The sequence below is a fragment of the Acinonyx jubatus genome, chromosome B3, assembly GCF_027475565.1.
Source record: "Acinonyx jubatus isolate Ajub_Pintada_27869175 chromosome B3, VMU_Ajub_asm_v1.0, whole genome shotgun sequence".
In the NCBI taxonomy this organism is placed as follows: domain Eukaryota; kingdom Metazoa; phylum Chordata; class Mammalia; order Carnivora; family Felidae; genus Acinonyx; species Acinonyx jubatus.
The window spans coordinates 38,729,612-38,748,535 of record NC_069386.1 but is presented as its reverse complement, the minus strand read 5'-3'; the positions used below and the strand labels follow the sequence as shown (position 1 = coordinate 38,748,535).

Genomic DNA, 18,924 nt, shown 5'->3' with positions numbered 1-18,924 from the left:
TTCTGTTCCCTGTACTTCCCACAGAACAAAAAGGGCAAAATCATCACCTTGGAAACCAAGCAAAGAAAAAGGAGTGGATGGGAAAGCTTAGGCTAAAAAGAACCACTATCTTGGAATCTACCCTATCTTTCCACAAATGAGGATAAAAATACAGATAGATGGAACAGGGCCACCTGCAGATGTCCCACTGCGAAGGTTTTATTTTATAATGTGACCGGGAGCACGGAATCCTGCATTACAGTGAGAAGACAATGTAGAACACTTTTTACATTATTTTCTGGATAAAACTTTGCAACACAGCACTCCCACTGTACTTTATCATTCACTGTGTGCATGCTGGCCTTATAAAACTAAATTATGAGCAACTTCAGAGAAAGAAGTGTACTTAAGTCTACTTAAGAGAAAGAAGTATACCAAGTTGTCCTTTTATTTCCAGTGCCTATCAAAAAAGGGTGCTGAAGATAGATGAACAGAATCTTGGTGTCCATTCATTACACCTAATTACTGTTATTTACTCATATTTTTACTCATGGTGATTCCCAAAATAACCGATAATCGGTGGCAGAGGAATTAGTTTTAAACCTGGATGGTGATGGTTCCAAAATCTAGCAGGCAGTAGATGCTATGTGCCCCTTCTGATAAATTACTTAAAAATCTAAGCTTTGGGGGTGACTGGCTGGCTCAGTAGAGTGTGTCACTTTTACTCTTGGGGTTGTGAGTTTGAGCCCCATGTTGGATGTGGTGATTACTTAAAAATAAAATCCAGGGGGCGCCTGGGTGGCGCAGTCGGTTAAGCTTCTGACTTCAGCCAGGTCACAATCTCGCGGTCCGTGAGTTCGAGCCCCGCGTCAGGCACTGGGCTGAGGGCTCAGAGCCTGGAGCCTGTTTCTGATTCTGTGTCTCCCTCTCTCTCTGCCCCTCCCCCATTCATGCTCTGTCTCTCTCTGTCCCAAAAATAAATAAACGTTGAAAAAAAAATTAAAAAAAAAAAAAATAAAATCCAGAAATTCTGGATAAAGGAAACTAGAAAGCTGTTAGTTCACCTGCTTCGTCCTTCCATACATTTGGAAGGGTGATAATATCAAGAAGGAATACTACTAATGAGTGCCAACAACTCATGTTTTCTTTGATTCTTTAACTCACTAGCAATCAAATGAAAAACACAAAATTAAAAAAATTCTTTTAACAAACCAGAAGGAAAGTATAAAAAGAGGGAAAATGTAATTTATTACCATAATAAATACAGTATATACCAATTCACCACCCTGAATTTCAATTTTTAAAAATACTATGTCATTGGGGTTGCCTGGGTGGCCCAGTTGGTTAAGCGTCTGACTCTTGGTTTTGGCTCAGGTCACGACCTCATGATTCATGAGTTCGAGCCCTGTGTAGGGTTCTATGCTGACAGTGCAGAACCTGCCTGGGATTCTCCATCTCCCTCTCTCTCTGCCCCTACCCTCCTCATGCTCTCCCAAAAAATAAAAAAAAATAAATGAAAAAAAATTATGTCATGTAACATCAACAACTGGCCAAAAAAAAAGATAATACTTTAATATCTAAAGAATTAAATATTCCTGGTAATGAGTGAAATGTTCCTGATAAAGAATATTAGACTCTATCAATCCCATGTATAAAATGGCTTTTATGCACAAAGTACATCCCATATTTACTTGGTTAGGCATTCTCTGAAAAATAGCTTTTTGACAGCGTATATACTTTATAATAGAAAAGTATTCAGGGTGCCTGGCTGGCTCAGTAGGTTAGGTGTTCGACTTCAGCTCAGGTCATGATCTCACGGTTTGTGAGCTGGAGCCCTGCATTGCGCTCTCTGCTGTCAGCGCAGAGCCTGGTTGGGATCCTCTGTCCTGCTCTCTCTCTGCTCTTCCCCTGTACACTTGCACACAGGCATTCTCTCTCTCTCGAATGTAAACCTTAAAAGAAGTATTTTTTTGCTGTAATATATTATCATTTTATATTATTTTTATATTATCTATTTAATAGAACACCATCTTTTCTAATGGTTTAGGCACTTGAGGTTTTGACATACGTGACAAGACTAGAATTAATGTAAGGTTAGAGAATTTAATCAAACCACTTTAATATGAAACACGTTTAGTAAAAATGGAGAAGAACCTATTGCACATATACATATTTAGCTTTTGGGCTTTACTAACAGACTAACTTGTAGTTATTGTAAGTATGTCCTGTGAATGCAGTGTGTTCAGTGCATCAATTTCCTTTTCCCTGAATAGCATAAGTATGATTCAACTGAAAATAAGGGATATGAGCAAACAACTGAATTATAAAAAAACTATGAAAAGATAGCTCCAGTAGCTACAACTTAAATATTATTCCAATAAAAAGAGAGGAAAACTTATAAAACCCTTATATTCTAAAAGTATAAAGGTGATAAAATCATTTATAACTTAAAAGTTATTTAATTTTTTTTGAAGTACTAGTGTACTAATAGTATTACACAAGACTAGAAACAGAATTGGAATACTATACCAAGGTATAGTATTCCGATTCAATTTGTGATTTCACCTGTACTCATCTGGAAAATGGTAAATAAATTTTTGTTTTGTTTTCTTAATGGTTATTTATTTTTGAGATAGAGAGTGCTAGTGGGGGAGGGACAGAAAGGAAGGGGGACGGAGGATCCTAAATGGGCTCTGCACTGACATCAGTGAGCCCACTGCAGGGCTTGAACTCACAAAAATGTGAGATCATGACCTGAGCCAAAGTCAGACACTCAAATGACTGAGCCACCCAGGCGCCCCTAAATTTTTCTGTTTCTAACCTCCATTTCCCTTCTGCTAAATTTCTACATAAGATTATAATGTTTCTTAAATATTTAAAGATCTGAGGATTAAAGGTATAATTTCTTTACAGTACAAGCTCTCTAATACCCTAAATCTATTCCATTGGAGAATAGAACGGGTTGATTCAAAGATGGTATAATCCCAAAACAAAAACAATACAGCTCAAAAGAATTCTAATTCGCATTCAAAAAATATACAATTACATACATATAATACGAAGTTGTAAATTACTGAGTAGAGAATCACTAAAATGTACTTACTGAGAAATGGTGTTGGTGTCTAGGTCAACACAACTGACATCTGGTGGAGGGTCATAGAGATCAAAGTATCTTGAATCAATTCCTACTATGAATGGACATGGTGCACTCAAGACATCTGCTAAAGCCAGTGGGCAGAGAGGAACATATGGGCATGGCCAGTGGAAAGGGAAAATCATCTTGGATAAACAAAAGACAGGAGAATATTTAGCTGTTTGGCATTGAAGCATAATTTATCATCACACACAAAAAACTGTATTTAATATTCATACCTAAAGCCTAACACTTGATAACCAATGAAATAATTACAACTAATATGAAGTGTCAGAAAATTAAAATTGTTTTCACAACATAAAAATTCATTACTCTCTGAATTTTAGTTAGGCTTTTAAAAAGTAGCTTTAAATTAGATGAATCAATTATGCTTAAAATGAAACTGACTGCCAATGACAAAACCTGTAATACTCACAGACACTAATGCTTCTGTCACACTAGTAAGCACGGAAGGGCGTAGGGAATGGATGAGAATCTTATGTTCTGTTACTGCAAACACAAGTAGTGTCACAGCATTTTCAGGGCCTAAATTTTGAAGTAGTGTTGAAAACTTGCCACCACTGTCAATCCAAACAAAAATATATAATTAAAAATATATATATTCAAATATCTCATTATCCAAAATAATGAAACAAGGTCATGATTGGGTTAGGATTATATTATATATTCAACTTTAGACGCGATTGCTGTCCTTACGTGTGGAAAACATTAGAAATATACTATGAAAACAATGAAGTTTTCTGAGGTTTCAAAATCATCAGATTTTTCTACAGTGTATTCAATATGGAAAAATGAAAAGTCATTCTTTTTTTCAGAAAAAGATCTGCTGAGTAGATAATGTCCAAATAAAGGACTCAATCTATAGAGGGATGCTTTAGTTGAAAGCAAATTTTTTAATGAAATTTTTGTTAAATGGCTCACCTTTCATTGTTAATTGTCAGAAAAAATATGACTTACAGGCCCACCTCCCTTAAGGCAAGCACATACATTAAGATTTGGATTTACAAATAGATTATCTTTACTATTGTAATGAAAAGAGTAATATGAAATTGAGAGGTACGAAGTGATGGTATATACATACAAAGCAAATTTATACCACATTCTGTGTGGTAACAAAATACCGGACTAAGTAATTCAGTAAGCCAATCAGTATGTTGTCTATATAATTGGCTAAATAATTGGCTTCACCAAATTAACTTTTTTATTTTTTTTTATTAAAAAACTTTTTAAATGTTTGTTTATTTTTGAGAGAGAAAGAGACAGAGTCACAGTGAGGGAGGGCAGAGAGAAAGAGAGACAGAGGGATTACTGTCAGCACAGAGCCCAATGCAGGACTCGAACTCACAAATCTAAGATCATGACCTGAGCTGAAGTCGACGCTTAACCGATTGAGCCACCCAGGCGCCACTTAACTTTTTTTTAAATAAAGCAAAACTAGTAACAATTCTCTTGGAGAAAGGAAAACACATCCACAAAAAACTTGTGCACGTTGGTAGCAGCATTATTCATTGTAGGCAAAAGTAGAAACAACCCAAATGTCCCTCAACTAATGAATGAATAAATAAAAAGTGATCTATCCATACAATGGAATATTTGTTGGAAACAGAAAGGAATAAAATATGATAACATGGATGAACTTCAGAAACATTATAATAAGTGAAAGAAGCCACACACAAAAGGCTACATATTATATAATTCCATTTATATGAAATCTCCAGAATAGGCAAATCCGTAGAGATAGAAAGTTGATCAGCGGTTGCCTTAGGCTGGAGAGGTGTGTTTGTCTGTGCACACACACGTGTGTGTGTGTGTGTGTGTGTGTGTGTGTGTGTGTGTGTGTGTGTATTTGCATGAGTAGAAATGGCAGAAATTCTTTTTAGAGCGATGTAAATGTTGTTTATAGTGATCTCCATATATCTCTATTCACAGAGTGAATATAAGCATTGAATTGTACAATTTAACTGGGTGAATTGTATAGTATGTGAATTATATCAATAAAGCTGTTACCAAAATAAAAAAAAAGGCCTCTTGGGTAATTTAGGATCTTTTTATACATAGTCACAGTCAGTATTTCTAGTTTATTTTTCACTCAAACAAAGGTTAAGAAAACACTGGTTGCTCTGGACTGAGACCTAGTGATGAAATAATCTGCAATTCTTACAAAATTAATGTCAAAGATGGCAGCTGGTCTCCCTCAGGTATGTGCTACAAAATAACTTAATTATATTGTAATGATTTCTCTGCTAGAAAATTACACTGCTAATTAAATTTCAAGAACTGATACTTTAGAAAAAATTTATTTCATAATTTCTTGGAACTTCTAAGGGATGAAATACATTATTTTATTCCATGGTTAGTATTTATGAGTACCATTTTATTAGGGGGTTAAATTTAAAATTAATTACGTTTGAATGTTCTTCAGAGGGTATTTAAAGTTAAAAACCATTGTTTTCATAATCTATATACACATATACTTATTTATGCAATAATAAGTACTTGATAATAAATGGATACACAAAATACCAAACTATTGTAAAGGTTTTTCTTTTTTCTTTAAGTAAAAGGAATTTAGATAACAAACAATTAAATGAGAAGTCTTTCCATCAACATTTGCAATTTTTCCTAGGAAAGAGAAAATATTTGAATGTCACTTTAGCTCGCACTAGATTTAGAGAAACATAAATAGAAAGGAAATTCTACTTGCCTTAGTGGAAGGGGTGAAGAAACAGGTTGACTGAGAATCAGATTATCATGTGGTGATAACTGGAAGAAGATTTACAATAAAGTGTTTGAAATATAAAGATGAGCTTTAAAACACCACTTTCTGGTAAAAAAAACTTTTTTGGCTAATGCTGACATCCATCAAGTTTCAACATAACCATTAACCTGTATAGGAACTGTTTATATCACTTAATAAGATCTTGAAAAGTACATCCTAACCACTGACCTAACTACTAACTTCCCCTACTCTGAATTCTCTTTTCTCCTGTTCCTCAATGTTCCCCTAATGTCATTTTAACAAAATTTTATTGGGAGACTAAATTATTCATTTAGTACCACAGAGTCAGGGCTAGTAAACCTATATGGTCTCCAGGGCAAATCCACAGGCCATCTGTGTTTATAAATAAAGTTTTATTGGAACACTAGCCATGATCATTTGTTTAGGAATTATCTATAGCTGCTTTTGTGCAAGAAGAGCTGAGTAGTTTTGACAGAGACAGGATGGCCTATAAAGACTAAAATATGTACCGTTTGGTCCTCAAAAGAAAAAATTTACCAACATATATATATGTGTGTGTGTATATCCTGGCACTAAATATCAAGAAGAGAGGGAGGATATGTGGATATACAGACTGATTATAAAGATTACAAAAATGATTTTTCTAGACATTTTATCTGTATCAATATAATAATGCAATTATTTTTATCTACATTTTCAAATTTATGCACATTTCCACAAATTTGTAAATACCTATTTGCCAAAAACTTCTAATTTTGAATGACACCGCACTCCCATTAAGGGTTGTGATAAATACAGTAAGGCACATATAGTGATAACACATAAAAATATTTTCTTTATATAAATCACTTTGTAAATGGTGACTAAATAAGCAGATATCTTACAAATCAAGACCATAAACAAGAAATGTAAACAAAAGAGAAAAGATAGTCAATTGGGAAAAGGGGGAAAAAAATTATTCATTTTGAACTTCCCCATCACAAAGATATGAACACTTCTCCCTGCATAATATATGAAAGCACACCACTTTTTCTTCTATCTATTCTAAAAAAAAAAAGAAAAAAATATGTACACACACACACACACACACACACACACATACACCCCTTTGGGAATAAATGCCAAAGACACAAACTTTCAGTTACCTATAACAAATTTAGGGAAAGAAGTCCCTTTTGGTGTGTTCAAAATGTCTACTGTTGTCTACTTTAACTCTTCAACCTTTTACCTAAGGGGAAACATTAGATGTCTGTCTGGGAGACAATTAATAAAACAATAAGGGCCCAAATTCCAACATGAACTACCATCTGGTTCTCATTTGATCTTTTCCTCCATTTAAAATTGTTATTCTTATGGTACATTTTGACAGGGCTAATAATCATCTAATAAGGCACTTACATCAAGAAAATCTTACCTGAACTAAAATCCGCGGCCTCTGAGGAGATGGAAAAGGAACTTTATGCATAAAATGAGAAATATGCCTTAAAAACAAACAGACAAAAACCCAATTGATTCCAAAGTGAACACCATATACTATAAAGGTCAGCATGTCACCACAAGTCCAAGTTGAGTCAAATGCTCTGTGTACTTATAATTTCGAAATCCCTGGTGCTACAAAAACAAGTGAACAAACTCCAAAAATCATTTGTCCCATTAAAGTTGCTTCTACCTAGCTCCAGTGGCTTTTCATATGAATAGTTCCTCAGGTTCAACAATGTTTGTGTTATCAACGTCTCAAAAGCCAGTTTAACTTTTACCTCTTCCTCAGTAGATAATATACAACATATTATGTGGACAGTGATCAAAGAACTTAATGATTGTTTTGTTGTTGTCATCACAGAATGCCATTTTTCCTTGAAATAACAATTGATAAAGTTATCCAATGTTAGGTATTCAGCAAATTTTTTCTATAAAAAAATGAATAAGGTGAGCCTATTGCTTCAAGAAAAATAACTCATAAGAGCTCCTGGCTGGCTCAGACAGTGAAGCGTTATGACTCTGAATCTTGGAGTTGTGAATTCAAGACTCACATTTGGTGCAGAGATTGCTTAAAAATGAAATCTTTAGGGAAGCCTAGGTGGCTCAGTCAGTTAAGCATGTGACTTCAGCTTAGGTCATGATCTCACGGTTTGTGAGCTTGAGCCCTGCATCGGGCTCTGTGCTGACAGCCCAGAGCCTAGAGCCTGCTTCAGATTCTGTGTCTCCCTCTCTCTCTGTCCCTCCCTTGCTTTCACTCTGTCTCTCTAAGAAATAAAATGAAAACATTAAAAAAATTTTTAAAAAAATGAAATCTTTAAAAAAAAGAAAAAGAACTCATAGTATTATTGCCAGTAATTCAATTCAATTCTAATTCAATAAATAAAATTTTAAGTGAAAATCTAATTTTGCCACCATGTACTTGATAACTTCTTGATACTGAAAACATTTTTCTGATGAAATAGGTGGTTCTATTAACAAATGAAATTTATCTATGTTAAACGCCATGAACTGGTATTTCCAAATGACCAACGTATGATGCTACAAAACCATGCATGTGTAAAAGTTCCACTTAGAGTGAGAAAAATCAATAGATTTTAATGTAACAGAAAAAGTCCATTACTAAAGCTTTAGATTACACACTGTGAATAACCTATAACAAACTTCACTTGTCAAATTTGGGGCAGTGTCAAAGCAGAAATTCCACACAATTTTCTGAAAAGGCTATTCGAATACTCTCCCTTTTCCTACCTACATACCTGTGTGAGGCCACGTTTTTTTCATTTACTTTTACCCAAACAACATATTGCAACAGATTGAATGCAGAGGCATCCATGAGAACCTAGCTGTGTTCAATTAAGCCAGACATTAGAGATTTGCAAAAATGTAAAAAATGACTCTTTCACTAATTTTTTTAAAAGAGTTATTTAAAAAAAATACTTGTTAACATGTAATTATTTTAAAATGTAAATATTTTCTCTATTTTAATTTCTATTGTAGCAATTATTGGCAGATATAACACATAAAAAAAGTTCTTCAGGGGTCCTCATTTTTTAAGAGTATAAAAGGGTCCTGACACCCCCCAAAAAATTTGCTAACTGCTAGAGCAAAATACTGAGATGAGAGTGAAAAAGAGTAATATTGTACACTGAATGTTCTTATGATAATTCTATCACTTCCCAACAATCACTGAACAACTTCTTAACAATACAAAAGAGGTGGGGCACATGGTTGGCTCAGTCAGTTAAGCGTCTGACTTCAGTTCAGGTCATGATTTCACGGTTTGTGAATTTGAGCCCTGCATAGGGCTCTCTGCTGTCAGGACAGAGCCTGCTTCAGATCCTTAGTCTCCATCTCTCTGCCCCTCTCCTGCTCTCTCTCTCTCTCCCTCCCTCTCAAAAATAAACATTAAAAAAAAAAAATACAAAAGAGTTTAAGTGACAGATGGTATAGAATAAATAATCAAATAGGCATGAAGATATTTGGATCTCATTTGCAACAGACCTTATTTCATAAAACATTATTCACTTTTAGTGATTTTAAGGTAAATCACTGAATTTTTACGAAGAATAAAGAATGCATTTATCTAATTTTTTCTTTAAATTCATGATGTCTAAAAGTAGTAGGGAATATTTTTAAAAGTTCATGATAAATCCAAATTATCTGGAAAATAAGAATTCCAAAACCAGCAAAAACAAAAAAACAAAACAAAACAAACCAGTTAGGATCTCCAAACTTCACAAGAGCATCAAAAAATGAAATATTCATTTCATTCTGTTAGAGATATATTTAAAATAATGTGGCTGTAAAGGTATAATAGAGAAATATTACCTAATTGAAATAACCAAATTCTTTTTTTCAAATAACTCTTGAGAAATCTAGTTTCTATATAAAATTTACTGAATTACCAGTTCAAATATACCACACATAATGGAATTATCTGCTAAATTTTGAACCAAGAAGGATTCTGACTTACTTCTCAATTGGAAGGACATGAGGTCCAGAGATAGAATAACGATACAGAAAAGTCAGAAACTTCCTGAATGCGTCAAAAAAAGGCCAGTGAGAAAGAAGACAGATGCATTTATTAGTGTGAATTGTTTTGGAACTATCAGATTTCCCATCTGCTGATGATGCTAAACCCAAGAGAAGTCTCTGTTTTTCTGTGAGATTTTCCTCAGAGTATGGTTCATAAAACTGAATAGCAGCACCATAGACCTGGAAAACAAGAAATATATTTAATAAATACACCTCATATCATTTATTCAAATCATATCATTAAATATTTAATGGAGGAACCATTATGAGCTAGGCCATTAAAAGCCTTTTAGATTCCCATGAGCCAGGCAAGGTGCCAGGTAGCAGGAACACAGTGGTGAACAAACATCTCTCTTGGTTTCTCGGAGTATGTTTAAAAAAATAAAAAATAAAAAAACAGAAAACACTACACAGTGCTACTCTCACATCTCATTATTGAAAAAAAGATGTTTCAATTAAATCGAGTTTGTTTTCTGAAGAGTGAAAGCAATTGAATCAATATTCTCTATAACAAAATGACTGAAAATTATTATTTAGTAGACAATGGGACAGAATTTTAGACAAGGAAATATATATTCCAACTTCAGGCAATTCACTAAATTTCTCTGGACCTCAATTTCCCAATCTATAAAATGAGGATGTTAGACTAAATGATTTCCAAGGTCTTTTCCAACTATCATAGTCTATGATTCCGAATAGCTTTGCATATATAATAATGTCTTTTGTATTACTCTCAAAGCATCTGGTTGACACAAAATGAAGCAATGAAAGATCATCATTTGATGATGAAAAAAAAAATCTTTTACCATATTCACAAAAAAGCACTGGGGTGTATGGGACAGAATGAAATTTCTCTTTTCCTTTATCTCTGAATATAGTTATTTTAACCAAGTGGAAGAGGTATGTGTAATAGATTCAATTTAACCAGTTTTTTTTTTCCTACTGTTCCTTACATTATATAAAACTTAAGACCTGAAAATGTACAAGAGGGGCACTTGGGTGGCTCAGTCGGTTAAGCGTACGACTCTTGGTTTTGGCTCAGGTCACGATCTCTCAGTTTTCTGAGTCTGAGCCCTGCATCAGGCTCTGTGCTGGCAGTATGGAGCCTGCTTGGGATTTTCTCTCTCTCTCTCTGCCCCTTCCCTACCCATGCTGTCTCTGTCTCTCTCAAAATAAATAAACTTAAAAAAAAAAATGTACAAGAAATTTGTCAACAGTTGTTAAAACACACAGTACCTTTTCAGCTGAGGCTCCAGTTAACACAAATGTAGAAAAAACAGGGAGAGGGTATTTGCTATTTGGTGGCCAACATTCAATAGTTGCACCCATTGGTAAACAAAATAGGGGAACAGATTCTGGGAGTGAGAAAGACTCATAATCTTCTTGAGGATATCTACAAATTAGACCTATAAAAACAATAATAAATATTAGGTCATCATCTCTTGAATTCAGGTACTCAAAATCTGAATGATGCTAAAATGTTTTATAACTACTTAACATTATATTACATACATGTTCATCAAATAGCTCTGAATGCTTCAGTAGAATACATCCAGATTTTTATCTTCAAACATTATAACTATTCATAATAACTAATTAATATTTATCAAGCTTCATCCATGAAGGCTAAGTAAGACAAACAAGAAAAGATCATGCTAAAGAAACATACACAGGTACAAACACAATCCTAAAACTTTAGTTTGTGGTCATACTACCTTGAAGCAAGTGAAAAACTCGTTTTTTGAAATTTTCAACACGGTTACCCATCTTCTTTTAAAATCAATCTTCCATTGAGTATCCAATAAATTTAAGGATGAGACAAAACAGAAAAAAAAAAAAACCCCATGGGTTGTGGTGCCAGTCCTGACACTAATACATTATAAGATTTCTTTTTCCTTAAATTTTACTAGCCTTCATAATACATGTATATATTAAGTATTCCATGAAAAATTATACTTACCAGCTTTGTAAGATATAGTGTTAGTCTTTGCCACTGATTTTTTATAACATAAGTACACTGCTGATCCCCACTGAATCAAAAAAAAAAAAAAAAAGGAAATATCATTTAACTTTAAAAGGTAGTAACTTAATAAAATGGACTCTTTGATATCTCCAGTACATATTATCTAAGATGTAGTAACAGATTCCTGTTAGGTATTTTCAGTTGGTTATTTTGTCATCATTTTATCAGAGTTTTTGCCCACTTTTCTTTCAGAAGTAATATTTCATGTTTTTTTTCCCCACTGTAACAGCAATAACATGAGGAAAATTTGACTGTTTAAAATAATTAAGTCATGACAATTTAGATTTTATTCCAACTCCAAACTTTGGGCAGAACTGATTAAGAAATATCTAGGGGCGCCTGGGTGGCTTAGTCGGTTGAGTGTCCGACTTCAGCTCAGGTCATGATCTCACAGTCTGTGAGTTCGAGCCCCGCGTCGGGCTCTGTGCTGACAGCTCAGCACAGATTCTATGTCTCCCTCTCTCTCTGACCCTCCCCCGTTCATGCTCTGTTTCTGTCTCAAAAATAAATAAACATTAAAAAAAAAAAAAAAGAAATATCTACCCATGGGTATACCTTCCTTTAGATTCCACAGCCTCTTTCTATAGCTCTTTATACCAAAACTTAAGAGTTATAATTTCCTATATCTGTTTCCGTGTCTCCCATTCTCTCCTGAATCCATTCCCAATCAGGTTTTAATCGCACCATTCCTTAAAAGAACAATTTAACAACTTTAATGCTGCCAAATTTAACAGTTGATTCCTATACTACATCTTCTCCAACCTCTCAGCAGATCTGGACAGCACTAATGACTCCCAAAACATGTTCTCCCCTTTTGAGGCATCACATTCTCCTGGTGCCTTCCCACCAAACCTCTGGCTACTCCTCAGTCTCCTCCTTCCTTTTTCCCTGATCATTAAATGTGATCTCTTCTTTCCTTTTCTTTCTGTGAATGATCTCATACATTTAGTCCCATCGTTTTGTAGAATAGCTACTCCCAAAGGAGTCTCAAATTTCTAGTCCCAGATGCAACAGAGATGGGGAAGACTGTGGATAAAGCAGACTTGGGGGTTGGGGGGTGAAGAAAAGGAGTTCAGTTTTAGACATAAGTTTGAAACATCTATTAGACATCCAAGTGAAGTATCAAATAGAGCTCAAGTGAGGTCTGAAAAGAAGATGTGACTTGGGAGATTTGCTACTTGACATTAGATGATGACAGATACATGCACACAGACACTCCCTTACCTCCTCTGGGCTCAACTCCAAACAACACTTCATCAGAGAGCCCTTCCTTCATCACCTTATATGCAGTAACAATCTTCCTTCTACCTTGTCCCGTCTTCCCTATCATCCCATCTTGCTTTCTTCTTCCTCCACAGCACTTACTACCACTCGGCATATTGTATATTGTCTTACTTATCAGTGCAAAGCCCAAAACGGGGCTCAATCCTATGACCCTGGGATTATGATCTGAGTCAAAATCGAGTTGAGCCGAATGAGGTTTAAACCTACTGAGCCACCCAGGGACCCCAGGATTTTATTTTTAAGTAATCTCTACACCCAACTTGGGGTTCAAACTCACCACCCTTAGATCAAGAGTCACATGCTCTACTGACTGAGCCAGCCAGGCACTCTATAAGTTAAACATTTAAAGCATTTCCAGAACAATGGTTCCTCTTTCTTTTTGCTGAACCTTGTGTGTGAAAAACTTCAGAAAACCCTCTTAGTTTTGATATCTGTGGTTCTTTTCCTCCAGAGTCCCATAACTTTTACTGTTATATCCAAGTCCTTGTTTTTTATTTTTGAATATTCCTTTTGTTTTCTGCCATATTCAAGTGGTCATATAGTTCCCTTCTTATCATCACAAAGGTTATCACTGAGGGTTTTTTGTTATCTTGAAAAACTGGTTTATTGGGAATTGGAGTTGGGACTTATCAATAGAAAGTCTTATTTATACATTTGTACACATCTCAGAAACTAAAAGCCTAGTTCGCCTACATTCATAATATCCACTTGACTTTTATACATCCATTCTTTTGATGCAAAAATACCAAACCATTTATAAAAACAAAATGCCAACACGGTAATGAGGATAATTTAATGTCGTGAGCACAATTTAACATACTGGTCTGCTGGAGACACATGAAAAATATTTAGGAAAGCAAGAAAAATTTTTAGATGAAGAGTCAACATATTGCATCATTGTTCATAATAGATCCTCCCCACAAAAGGGAAACAATCCAAGTGTCTATCAGTAGGTGAATAATTAAAATAAACTGTGGTTCATTTATTAATGAAATACTTTCCACTGGTTCAGATGAAGAAATAAAATCTGTATCAACTTTACTAATTTTCAAAAACATATTAATGAGTTAAAAAAAGCAAATCACAGAAGAATATATTCAGTATATCACCATTTATGTGAAATTTAAAAGTACACAAAGTAATAATATTTATTTATAGATGTATAGTAGAAAATTTTTAAATACATGTGAATGAAATGCACTAGCTTCAGGCTAGTTGTTAACTCTGGAGGACAGAAAAGGATGGAAGATGAGGCTTTGGCTAAACCTGTAAATTTTTTTTTTTTTTTTTACAAATTAAAACATTTGAAGCAAATATGTTAAATTGTTTACATTTGTTAAATATAGGGGATGAGCACAGGGTGTTATAGTAGTCTCTTTTTAAAATTCCTTTTTTAATGGCTATTTATTTTTGAAAGAGAGATAGAGCACGTCAGGTGGTGGGGGGTGCGGTGGGCAGAGAATCCCAAGCAGGCTCTGTGCTAACAGCAGCAAGCCCGACGCAGGGCTCGAACTCATAAACCGTAAGATCATGACCTGGGCTGAAGTCAGACACTAAACTGACTGAGGCACCCAGGCACCCTATTATAGTAGTCTCTTAATTACTAGAAACATATCTTAAAGTTGGGGCACCTGGGTGGCTCAGGTGGTTGGGTGACTGACTCTTGATTTCAGCTCAGGTCATGATCTCACAGTTTGTGAGACTGAGCATGGCATCAGGCTCTGTGCTGACAGCATGGAACCTGCTTAGCCTCCCTCTGCCCCTCCCCTCTGCTTGTACTTGCTCTCTCTATATAAAAAATAAAGATACTAATAATAAAATCAAATAAATGTTTAACTTATAAATTCAGTACCCATTTGTGGTACACACTTTCAGATGTCTTTTTTTTTTTTTTTTTAGGAAATAGGTACATGATTTAATTACTTGCTTAGTTACTAACTCTACTTTTCTAAACAATCCTGATAAATCTTTTTTTTTTAATGAACATTCTTTTTTTTTTTAACGTTTATTTATTTTTGAGAGAGAGAGAGTGAGCAGGGGAGGAGCAGAGAGAGAGGAGGACACAGGATTTGAAACAGGCTCTGTGCTGACAGCCTGATATGGGGCTTGAACTCACGAACTATGAGATCATGATCCAAGCTGAAGTTGGACGCTCAACTGACTGAACCATCCAGGCTCCCCTCAAATATGAACATTCTTAAATGGTTGTAAAACAAAAGCCATTTGGATATAATATTTAAAAAAATACTCTCGATGAGTCAAAAACTGAGGAGATGGTCACAAATTTGCCAGAAATTAGCTGTGTGAATCAAAGCATCCAGACTAGCAGTTTTCAACCACACGAGCACTTTTTAAGATCTTTTCTGGCTCTAAAATATGCTTCCATTGTAAGTCAGTCAAAGTCTAAATCATTTAAGTCTTACAGTCCAAAACTTGAAAACAAATAGTTCTTGAAAAGTCTTTCCACAAGCTTAATGGGAGGGTGGGGAAGATTCTTTTTGAGGCCAAAGCTATAAGCCTGGTACAAAATATCAGGTAGGAATTTGAGGAAAGATTCACCACACATCTCATGTCCATTACCTTGGTCTTTTGTTTTTTTCCCTGGTTTAGAAACCTGATAGATGACTTTCGTTCAAGCTACCTAACCTTCAAAAACAAGAGTCAGCTACATAACTATTGCTGGGTATTATCAACACATCAATAATTTAATCCCTACCACTTCCTAATTCTTTACATATACATTAGACAGATATGAACATAAGTCTTCTATATTGGATGTTTATTTAAAATTTTCTGAGTTAGAAGTCACTGTACATCTGCTTCAAAGAACAAAATTTGCTTTTACCACCTTATAGTCGATGGAAACAAAGGTTGGTAACAAAAATAAATCACAACCCACTACTTAAAAAAAGACATCAACTGCTAAGATCAGGCAAGTTTCCCTATACTCAGGACTGATATGTGTATGGATAGGAAAATAAACATTTAAGGGATTTTATTCCGGTAATATTTCTTAAAAATTTTAGGAGGAGCTTAAGCACTGGGCAAAAATAAAATTTAAAAGGCTCTTCCTTGGGGTGCCTGGGTGGTTCAGTCGATTAAGTGTCTGATTCTTGATTTCAGCTCAGGTCATGATCTTGGCTCAGGTCATGATCTCATGATTCATGAGATGGAGCCCTGTGTCAGGCTCTGTGCTGAGGGTGCAGAGCCTGCTTGGGATTCTCTTGCTCTCTCTGCCTGCCTCTCTCCCTCTTTCTCAAAATAAACATTTAAAAAATTAAATTAAATTTAAAAAGCTCTTCCTTGCTGAATGTCAATTGTATCTCAATTGAAAAAATGAAACGAAAAGCTTTTCCCCAGACATTAAGTACACATAAAAGGGACTGATGAAGCAGAGTTAACCAAATTTATAGCTAATATTTATATAGCACTCTCTGTGTACCAGACAGTATCCTAAGTTAGTTAAAAATATTAATTCATTTAATCTTCACAAAAATAAAGTACAACTTTATCCCTATATCGTGAACGAGGAAACTGAGGCACAAAGAATCAAGGAACCTGTCTAATCACATATCTGGATTTCAAATCCACTAGCTTAGGTGGAGTCCATTTCTGTTCACACTGTGTTACATTCCTCTTCCTTCTTTTAGTAGAGAATAAATGCTCTCTGACAACATTGGGACCAATGTTTCAGGATAAGAAAACATAGAAAATTCCTATCTCCGGGTTCAGTTTCAATGCAGTAAGTCTACCTTGAGCACCCTGATTAACTAATAAAACCTAGAAACGGTTCTGATGACATTATCAATTTACTTTGTGTCAAAACCCAACAAATCCACAAAATAAATGGAAAATTCACCAATGGGAAAATGGCAAGTTACCTGTGAGCCTGCATAATCTTGCTAAAATTCCAACCAAATCTGAAATGATATTAAGCAGGACATTGTATCATAAAAGCTTAAAAACCCTTCTTACGGGGTGCCTGGGTGGCTCAGTCAATTGAGCATCAGACTTTGGTTCAGGTCATGATCTCACATTTCATGGGTTCGAGCCTTGTGCTGACATGGAACCTGCCTGGCATTTTCTCTCTCTCCCTCTTTCTCTGCCCTTTCCCTGCTCATGCTTTCTCTCTCTCCCTCAAAATAAATAAATAAGCTTTAAAAATTAAAAAAAAAACAAACAAACTCTTCTTGACATCACTATCAATACCACATAAGGCTTGTAAAACTGTTTGCTACCATGATCTTTTTTTTCCATCATAATCTCTCCAACTATCACATGTTATCACCAAATCAAAATAATATGGAAGGATGGCACAAAAGGATAGGGCATTTTGTGTGTGAATGGCTGTTGACAAAAAAAAAATGGTCATCTAATTAGGGGTAACACTGCTGCAGATTATTCTTTTTCGATACAATTTGGATCATGTCAATATCTATTTTTTGAATTACCTATTTAAAAATTTTAAACAAATACTGATACTACTTAAAGTTGCAAGTTTTTCTTAAAGAAAATTTTCTTACAGAATTGAAAGATACAGATAATACACATTTAGTGCTTTCACACATCCCATGTGTACTGGGACACAGTTGTAAATTCATTTAATCATCACAATAACTTAGATGCTATTATCATCCTCACTTTACCATTGTGAAGTCGATGCATAAAGAGACAAAGTTACTTGCCCAAAGTCACAGAGCCAGGGTCAGAATTAGGATTCATAGCCAGACACTCTGGCTCCAGTCTGTGCTCTGAACCACTTGGCTATATTGACCTTAACCACTACAACACCAATCTATTTTACTGTCTTACTGAGGGAGTTAAAAATATTTTTCAGGGTCTCAAAATCTGTACTATATCTAGTCACATATCAATACACCCCGGTTCTTCCTCTTCTAGCTTTATCTAAACCTTCAGTGTTTCTCATGTTGCTAGCTTAACAGAAAAGTGAATAATAATTAAAAAAAATCAACTTCCCATAATAAAAACTTAATAAGTATGTACACAATCTTAAATATTGGAGGACCTGAGTGGCTCAGTAGGTTAAGTGTCTGACTCTTGATTTTGGCTCAGGTCATGATCTCACTGTTCATGAGACTGAGCCCCACGTTGGGCTCTATGCTGACACTGAGGAGACTGCTTGGGATTCTCTCTTTTCTTTTCTCCCTCTCTCTCTCTATCCCTACCCGGCTCACACACACTCACTCTCTCTCACTCAAAATAAATAAATAAACATTTAAAAAATATCTTAAATCTCAGCAAAGTATTCATTTACATAGTTATAACAGGACAATGTACATATCTGTTTTGGGATAATTAAGAAATTAAGTTTGAAAATTTGTGATTAAAAATCCAACTATTTACAAAGTTATATTTAAAAAACCCAACTTTAATATTTTGTTGGTAGGATTATAATTGGTTAAGCCTTTCTGGATAAAAATCTTAAAAGTAAAGCTTTGATCTACAAATTTCAGGACATATCATAAGGGAATAATTTAGCAATGCCGTATAGTGTTTAAGAGTTTGGTTCTAGAGTTCTATAGTTTGGGTCCAAATCTTGGTTCACCTGCTTACTGAAGGTATGAATGACCTTGGGCAAACAACCTTTTTAACTCTCAAATTTCCTTCTCTGTAAAATGTGAGTGGGAAACACAACCCAGGGGGTTGTGAATTAACTGAATTAATGGATATGAAATACTCAGAATAGTGAATAGCACATAAGCGCTCAAT

General features: G+C 34.9%; 1 protein-coding gene across 3 annotated transcripts in view; it reads right to left on the bottom strand.

Annotated features, from left to right (window-relative positions):
- DENND4A (DENN domain containing 4A) overlaps positions 1-18,924 on the bottom strand; it is a 133,080-nt gene that overhangs the window by 68,719 nt on the left and 45,437 nt on the right. For 2 of the 3 annotated variants that reach the window (XM_027067554.2, XM_053223859.1), the window contains exons 1-2: positions 3,549-4,897; positions 3,083-3,258 (exon numbers count right to left, since the gene is read on the bottom strand). In XM_027067554.2, the coding sequence (XP_026923355.2) occupies positions 3,083-3,258 (176 nt within the window). In that variant the 5' untranslated portion in view covers positions 3,549-4,897. Of the gene's footprint in view, positions 1-3,082; positions 3,259-3,548; positions 4,898-5,837; positions 5,897-7,287; positions 7,355-9,825; positions 10,068-11,123; positions 11,294-11,847; positions 11,918-18,924 lie in introns of those variants that run through there. The other variant, XM_027067557.2, reaches the window with a different exon arrangement.